We start from the raw sequence: 9,096 nt of genomic DNA on the forward strand, positions 1-9,096 counted from the left end.
GCAACAACTTCTTGTGCCATATGACTCGGATACACCGTAGAAAGAAGAAAAGAAAAGAGAAAAAAAAACCTTAGCTCGATACCATGTAGAGAAACGCAACACAAGCATAAACCAAATAGATAAATTTTATTCCTCAACAACATATACCTCGTAGAGACTTAACCATACAATATTTATACAGGACTTGAACTGCTTTAACAACTTCTTAACAAAATAACTACTTTAACTGCTTAACAGCTTAACAGCTATTTGTTTACTTAATCCTTGATAGTACCTGAAGAAACTGCATCATCAAGCCTTTTAAGTAAAGAAAAACATTAAAGACAATAGAGTTAATATAACAACAGCGACCAGGAATTTTGTCTTTAGTTGTTGTTGAGGTACTGTAATTAATTAAGCTATGTGCAATTTGTACTCACGTATCATATAAATGGACCTTGGGCTTGTGACCCTCAATAACGGGCTTTCCCAATTTTACTCGGTAACCATGCGGGCTTCGCTATATACTTAAAATGCCTAACTACATTGAGGATTCTTCTTCGTGTCGGCTGTCCAAGCGGTATGAAAGCTAAGATGGTTGGATTTCTATTTTTTTTTCTTTTCCTTGGATAACTGACTGTTATTATCAAAATGAACTTAAAAACAGAAATTATTCATGATCGAGATTACGGAAAGAATAATACCTTTTAATACTGTATGGAAGTGAACTGAAGCTTTGGACGACAAAGATTCCACGTTTTTACTAAATTACAAATTTCGACGGGCAAATTTTACTCATAGGCTGGCTGGCTGGCTGGCAGCCTGGCTTTCCATCGCAACCATCCAACGAATAATGAAAAGAAGCACTACCGAAAGAGAGCTTAAAAGAGGCAGATTTGATTCGTTAGAGATTAGATTTTAATCAGTTGCCATTGCTTTAGATTTTATCTGTAATTAAAAGGTTTATTCCGATTCCTCCAATTTTATGTCATTCAGCGGATGAACGGAACCATCTTTTTGTGTCATGCACGGGCGTAATTCTCCTTGCGGGGCTTTGGCTTTGGACCACTTGGACTCTTTTAAACAAAGGCGAATAAATGGTAATCGACATTCTTTAGAAATTAGAAAGGACCCCTAGACGAATTGTCGCTTTGTTCCTTTCGAAAATCTAGGCGAAAGGTCAGAAGGGTCTCCCTCGAAGGTTTTGCCAATTTCTCAACCCACTGAATATAGCATCTTAACGGTAGCTTTTTCAAGCTTTACCAACCAAATTTGGGTATCTTTTCCTTTCTATCCCAAGATTCAACTGGCATATCTACATTCACATGGACAAAATGCTAGACTGATGACCACTCCCATCACACTATTTAATATAATTTAATTAATGGTCACTTGAAACTGAGATATAACAATAAATTCAGGGGTTCATTACGTAGTTTCGTGCACTTGGATTGTGATTTAGTTCACACTTCCTGATAAAGATAAAAAAGAAAAAAAGAGACCATTGGTGAGAGAATCCATGGTTGATTTCGGCCAACTCTTACTCTGTTCTTCTCAAAAAATATACGCAAGATACTAACGTTCATGCAGTTAAAGCCTCAAGGAAGCACCTCAATCCGCAAGTGATCAAAAGGCAACTGCTTTAGAAGGAGTGTCAGAAAAGGCAAAATGGATTCCTTTTTCTTTGTCATCCTCTGAGTTTTTATGATAAAAGGAACTGATTTTTTAGTAAATGACACGCATAATATTAATTATTAAGTAATTATTAATCACTCATACTTGTTAGATAAGTGATAAGAATTTGGTATCCCTTAAATAAAATTTTGAGTTTAAATATTATATATAAAAAAAGTAAAATAATTGTCTTTTATTTAGGGACCCAACTCGATTTTTAATTTAATCGAAGTTTAATGTAACTATTGAATATGAAAGAGTCTCAACAAAATTAAGATAATAATATAAAAATAATAAGAAAACGACATGCATATATAGCCACAACCTTTAAATGCATAAAAACAAATATGAAAGATGGCATTGTCATCGACACCATAATTGCTAAACTTCATTGCGGCTAAAATAAATAATCCAACTACCAAGCTTGCAAATCCAGCAAAGGAGGGCTTCCTTTATCAGCTACCCACAAAGAAAAAACCAACCAGATTGCTCACATTCACAGTAAAGTAACACACTTTTAAATTTCTTCAAATGCCTTCTTAATCAATTTAAAATAATGACTAAAGCTCTTCCTTTTCTTTTTTTCTAATCTGTTGCTTTAGGTGTACAACTCTTCCAATGTAAAGGAAAACAAAATTAACCGTAGTCTATTGGTCTATACACATGGCCATGAAATTTGGGCTTTTACAATCCTATTTTCAATGGTAGTACTCCCCGGAAAAATCCCGAATAAAAATTCCATTTCAGGTTTGAAGATGGTTGAAATTATGAATAAAATCTAAAGAGGCAGATAAAGGAAATCGCCGAAGCCAACAATGTCGTATGGAGAACACCAGAAGAAAGAGTCCTGGAAGATTCTCCTGTAAGAAAATCTGGTAACCATGAACTATTGTCATCACTTGGAACCTGTCCAGTCCCTGTAATAGATCCATATGTTGTGTTTGCTGTGCCTGTTGTTGGGGTTGTCCTGCTTGCAGATTTTTGACTGTATAAAATAAAATTACAGTGAAAAGAAAGAGAAAATATTAGAGAATATAGAATTTGAACCTAAATGGAGCTTTTAAAAACAACAGCAATTAAATAGTTGAAAAGGAGATTCTGTTCTGATACAAATGGATTAATGAAGTTGTATTTATTTTAATACTCCTTTTTTTCATGGGTTCTAATATATCAATCAGAAAAGTATTTCACAATAAATTTATACACTAAAAAAGTGACTCGTTTTGGACATTATATTGCTAAAAAATTGACAGCAAGATCCTTAATGTATGCCACAAGCTAATGGCAATGACTAAATGACTCATGACCTGTAAACTTGTGCTTTACAAAAGGAAATTTAAGGCTTAGAAAAAAATGGTATGAAAGCAACTATAGAACACATTTTCAGATTCAATGAGAATCTCACCACCCCAACTACAACGCTAATAAAGTTTTGTAATATTTTTAAAACAACTTCAACTTAAAAATATGATAATTAAAAGAAAAAAATAAATAATAGAATATTTCTAAGTCGATAGTGCTTACCTTGTTGATGAAGGGCAGAATGTAATCTTATAGTCAGCGCCGGTACATGTAAACGTACTCGTAGCATCATCATACGCGTAGCTATACGACCTTGGGCAAGCCGCTTTGAACATCCCCGCATAAACAGACGGTTTACAGGTGTCCGGGGTGGCGTAGGCGCCGCTGCAGCAATACTCGGGAGTCCCAAAAGCTTCGCATGCACTCTTACAGGCCTCACCGGAACCGACCCTTAACTCCGCCGGGCACTGCCGGTTCAAGTCATTGACGCACCCTGTTGACAAGCAGGAGCCTGAACCACCACTTGGCTCCACCATCATTGGCAAGTTGTAGCCGTCAACTAAGCTAACGTCGTAGAAATCCTGTGTGCCTGACCCGATCGTGAACTCTGCTAAGGTGGCTGGGGGACTTGCACCTTTGCCATTGCATTCGATTTGGTTTGAGCCACAATCACCGGTTTGGCAGGTGAGTTGACCAGTATTTTGGGCCGATGCGCAACCTGACCTTCCCCAGAACCTACCTGACCAACCAGAAGGTGCCTGAAACGGCCTCGACCCTCCAGACGGTAGCTCAAACCCGGTGCTATCTAACTCGGAGTTGCCAAGGATACCAGGCCAAACTGTGTGGTCACATTTATTCACCAGTGTAAATGTAGTCCCTGAAATCCCTGCGTATATATGTATATATGCAGACTGTGTTAATATTACCGCTAATATTGATTCTATGTTATATAAACATGGAATGTTGAAAATGTTACCTTGGAAGAGGGAGCTCAGACATAATAAACCAATGGAGAAAATCAGATCCATCTGTAATGAAAATTTGAGGGTATAACTAAATACTTAAATATCACTACGCCAAAAAGAAGGGGCAGGTGAATGCTGATGAAAAGATTATAACTTTCTCTTAGGAAGAAAAGGTTGCATTTCCAGTGTGATGATAATCAGTGGAAGGGAAAATGAAATAAAGGGTTGGTTTAATGGTGTTGTTTGGGGATCATCACCTGAAACAGTGTTGGTGGTTTTTCATATATCCCAAAAAGAAATGGGTTAAGTTAGATGTCTCTTTATGAGGTGATGAAAGGAAATAAATTTTATGTCCTATATATATAGATGGTTAATATCATATTTGATAACAGGGTAGAAAGTGGAATAAAATCTACTGTTGTACGAGGACAAAATGAAGACCACGTTAATTTTGGTAGAGTTTCTAAAAAGTTGATATTTTCCATAAAAAAAGTATATTTCGGTATTTATTTCTGTAATTCAAAGCAAAATTTATTAGTACTAAGATTTTAACCATTCTAAGTGACGAATATTTTTGACCAAATACCAAACGTTGAATAAAGTAATGAATTTATTTGGTGCAACTAAACTCTGGCGGTAAAGGTCTTCGTGGCCGGGCGATCCATCCGGCCCGGACAACTCAGCCCAATTTAAGTTGAATTTAATCTTCAAATTTTCAATTTCGATTCCATCCGAATAAATTCTAAAAATTATTTTATGTTAATAACTAATATCTTTTTGTAACTATTTTGTTAACAGGCTGAGAATTTTTTTTTATTCCTTCCGATTTCTAGTTTTTAGTTTTTTATACGATGCCTAGAATTATTCATAGTCACTTTCTAACTCTTCAATAAGAAAATAGTGTGCTTTAGTGCACTCAAATTCACGTCCTCTTGCATTGACAATAATGTCGATACCAACTGAGTGACATTTATTTTTGCTCTTAGATAAAAAGGAATTTAAAGTCAAAAATCGACTTTGATCCGTCTTTGAAATCTACACTATACGTCAATAATATAATAAAAAGATAATAAAATTAAATAAGTAATTTAATCATTTTAATTTAAATAGAGTGATGATTTGAGACACTGTTTAGCATAAATTTGAATTAAAAAGAACAAGTAATTTAAATTTTTAAAAAAACCACTTCCACTTTTTTTTTAATGTAAACTTTTTTATCAATAAACCGGTTATATTTTTATCAATAATAATTAGTAAGTAATTTTGTTTTCATATTTTTTGGTCCATTTCTGGTCTAAGCCCCTATACTTTCTAGACATTTGAAATCTATTTTTTATTCCAAAAAAATTGTTATTTACTTTTTTTTTCATTTAAAAATTACAATCTAATTTATAATAACTTTTATTAAATTTTTTAATGTGTCATTTCAATAATTTAAAATTGTTAATGTAGATAATTTAATAAAGTTAAATAACCCCATACATTAATGTATATTAGTCATCGTGATGTGCATATAAATAGTTGTATTAAAAAAAAACACTTTAGATGCACAAACTACAGTGACTTGTATTGAGAAAACGCCTCTAATTTTTATAAATAAATTCCTAATTACGAAAACAAAACGCCGCTCAATTTACCAAGCATTTGTGTGTGGATAGTAAAACTTCAATTGTATGATCTGTTTGAGGTCTATCAAATGTAAAACATATCGGACACTACTTTCCTTGCATATAATTTCGGTCTTGCTTTGCAAACATGTTGGATTTCTGTTGCTGGTAATGTGAAAATCCTGTTTTTTTTCTTGACTTCCGCAATGAAAATCCCAGTAGCTAAAATCAACTGCTATGCATATATATATAATTGTTTTGGCCAATTTTGGGTCGATAAGAGATTTCCTTTAGAATAGGATCTAGTGATGAATTGGCCTAATTAAGAATCTTAATTATTTGGTTAAGTTATGATCAAACCTAACAAACCTACGTGCTTGAAGAAATATATATGGCAAAGAATATAAGCTTCCGAGGTGTAAATTATGATGGGTGTTGCTATCATTCTTGGCTAAAGTTTTGCAAACTATATTGATTTTCCAAAGGAATCAGATTCCTCGCTATCAGACCTTGCCTGCCTGCCTGCCTTCTTTACCCATTGCTTCATAATATAATATTAATACTAATCATTATAAAATTTGCAAAAATTATACCGACACCATCCCAACTTGACACTGTAGATCCTTTCCCGTTTCTAGCGCCGTCAACAACAAACTCATCTACGTGATCCACTTTCCCGCCAATTCAAGGTTAACACACGTGAATTAATTAACACTAATCTTTAATTTCTCTTCCGACTTTGGAGCTTTGGATCATTAGAAAATTTCCCAGTCCTAATATGTTAGCTAAGAAAATTATAATAAATCTCGTAAATATATGTTGGTACTTGAAAGTTTATTTGGGCATTTGGGATCTATTCGAGGATACATGAAGCCTAGGGATTGAGGCCATTAAATGGCTAAATACTGCAGAAAAGTAAGAACCCGATTTTGCTTTTAAGTTAGCAATTACAGTATAATAATAGTTGGTCATGCTGATGCTGATGCTAATGCTAATCCGCGTCAACGGATACGTGTTAAAGCACTTGCCTGTGGGACCTTACAATATCATTTGACCACCCGCACCATCATTCATCATCACCTAACTTTCACATCCGCGCCTGCATTATCACCGACGCCGCCTTGGTGGGACTTGGATCATTAGAGCGTTTGAATTATTAGCATTACCTCGTCAGGATGCGAGACTGGTTTATGGTATGAATGAGATATTGATATTAATAAGTTATTTAAGTTCTATTTGAAAAAATATAATTTTGATTTGATAATTATTGAGTCAAGTTTAAATTATTGATTAAGTTGAATTTGAGTTTAGTAATATTTAATGTGAACAGTTTACGAGTTTTATCAAGTTTTTTATATTATTAAATTATATTATTATTTTTAATATATATTATTAACTCTAAGCTTAATTATTGAATTGAACTTAAGCTTAAGTAAAAAAATTGGTAAATGAAATTAATTGAGCTTGAGTAGTTCAATTATATTTCAAGTAGAGTTCGTATTTAAAAATAGATGTTTGATTAAACTTGAATCGAGCTTCAAATCTCAAGTCAAACTCAAACTTAACAGTATATATTCAAGCTTAGATTGACTCGGCTTGATTACAGTGTTCTAAAGGTCTGCATATAAGTGCTGGTTGTCATTATCCTTTGTTCATTGTTCTTTTAGCTATCATTGCCCCATCAAAAAGCGATGGAAAATAAAAAATGATGTATTTTCAATTTCCTACAGCAAATTAAACCCCGTTTAAAGTCGAAAATGATAATTAAGTAAGGGCCAAAAGAGCGGGAGCCTATGTAAAATTGGCAATTGCAGCACATTGATTCATTCATAAACAAATAAAATACTCAATGATGTCTGGACTAAAATATGAAAACTTAGAATTTTTTTTTTCATTTAAGAAAAGAAGAGAAAGCTTTGGAAAATGAATGGCGTGTCTGAAAGCACATGCCAATGTTTTGCTACGTTACATGCGGAAAAGTTCATCCTGAGGGGGAAAAAAAATCAAAATCTGTTTCCATTAAATACGTCTACGTAGTGCTATACGTAAAACGTTCCATATAAGATCAATATATTATTTCCCCAAAAAGAGAAAAAAAAAAAAGGTAGGCAACAAGATATATATAATAACAGATTATTCCCAATTATAATAAAGGTTAGTTTTAGTAATTATTTTTCCTTGCAAATTAATTATGAAGATTAACCATTAAGAAATCAAAACACAAGGAGATGTGTATCTTATAAGTCTAATATTCTGTTTTGACAGGAAAGCTAGATTTTCCCTACATCATCTGCCAACACTTCATGTATGTTTAGCCTGTCAAACTGTAATTTATCGATTCTATTTCGGGTTTTTTCCCCTTCTGTTGGAACCTTGTTTATAAAATTCACTTTTTTCCCTTTTTCTTTTTCATCTATAAACCAATAACCCAAGAAAACAGGTTTTCACGAAATTGGTTATAGATTGAGAGCATTGCACAGTCAGAATAAGTACATCTTCACTTAAAGCTGCTCAAAGATATCCAAATGTCGCTGCTCAGGGAAGAACCTTTTTCATATATATAAAATTGTTTGTGGCTGATATTAACCAGGATATTACAGCTGCCGTACCTAAACAAGCGGTTGCGCATGCACGACTTTTATTTCTTTTTCCTTGCATTTACATGCAAAAGTGGAATGTCTACGTTGCATGTTCCAAAATTTCTGCAGCTAAACCAAATTCCCATGTGTCCATAACCAGAGGAAAAGTAATTGGCTTTCTCTTTTAGACACCTTATCCATAAAGAAGCGATCTCTCAACTCAACAATCCTAGCATCGAGCTGACCATGAACCTGAAGCCAAAGGTACAACGTTGTCCATTGTTTCTCCACCGTTGGTAAGACTGAAGAGATGTTAAATTTTAAAGGATATTGTGTGTGACAGTGTGAGCTTTGTCATCAACTAAGACATTTTCATGACAGATTAAAAGTAGCCTGGTTGTCAACTAGCCAAGGATAATGCAAACGTGCTAGAATTCATGAGGAGTGATCAACTTGTCTGCTAAGAAATTACTGTCAATCTCTCTGGAGTCAAGTGATCACAACTAGATATAGCAAAAGAAATTCTATGAAGATTCAACATATGTGATCCTTTGACATGTTATCCATCGTGTAAAGTACCATTTACTGTTATTTACTTAATTTTTATTTTTCCCCATCACTTCTTTTTTATCACCATTCTATTACTTTAGTAAAGATTTGCGTCATACCAACAGAAGCCTATGTATCTGATTTGAGGCCCTCTAAAAGCAGTAACTTTTGCTCCTTTTTATTTTTCTCCTTCTCTTTTTCTGGACTTCACATAATCCGTAAGAAGAGTCAAGATGATTCGTACCCAATCCATGATAAGTAGAAGATTACGATTAGGATAACTGCCGCCAAGTTGATTAGATATTGTGTTGTATAGGGGCGGGACCAAAGAAGCCCAACTTTCTCAGGGCAAAAATCATCGAGGGATCCCCACAATATCCAAGTTGTTGAATCATATAAATTGATACCTTTAGAAATTTCATAGATTTATGGGACCTCAAA

The 9,096-nt window shown here is 34.0% G+C and overlaps 1 protein-coding gene across 1 annotated transcript; it reads right to left on the reverse strand.

Annotated features, from left to right (window-relative positions):
* Positions 1-2,207: 2,207 nt before the first annotated feature.
* On the reverse strand, positions 2,208-4,253 carry LOC107958220 (thaumatin-like protein 1). Its single transcript, XM_016893912.2, has 3 exons — positions 3,932-4,253; positions 3,178-3,841; positions 2,208-2,638 (listed from the first exon to the last, which is right to left on the reverse strand). Exons 1-3 carry the CDS (start codon positions 3,981-3,983, stop codon positions 2,419-2,421), a joined length of 936 nt encoding a protein of 311 aa, XP_016749401.1. The 5' UTR covers positions 3,984-4,253; the 3' UTR covers positions 2,208-2,418.
* Between the last annotated feature and the right edge of the window lie 4,843 nt (positions 4,254-9,096).

The sequence above is a fragment of the Gossypium hirsutum genome, chromosome A05 (genome assembly GCF_007990345.1).
Source record: "Gossypium hirsutum isolate 1008001.06 chromosome A05, Gossypium_hirsutum_v2.1, whole genome shotgun sequence".
Classification (NCBI taxonomy): domain Eukaryota; kingdom Viridiplantae; phylum Streptophyta; class Magnoliopsida; order Malvales; family Malvaceae; genus Gossypium; species Gossypium hirsutum.

Bases quoted from the DNA above. Each gene is read 5' to 3' on its own strand.
- LOC107958220 (XM_016893912.2), bottom strand. From the start codon at position 3,983: ATGGATCTGATTTTCTCCATTGGTTTATTATGTCTGAGCTCCCTCTTC. The intron at 3,842-3,931 runs GTAACATTTTCA...ATATATACGCAG, and splicing joins TCTGAGCTCCCTCTTCCAAG to GGATTTCAGGGACTACATTT. The intron at 2,639-3,177 runs GTAAGCACTATC...TATTTTATACAG, and splicing joins TTCTGCCCTTCATCAACAAG to TCAAAAATCTGCAAGCAGGA.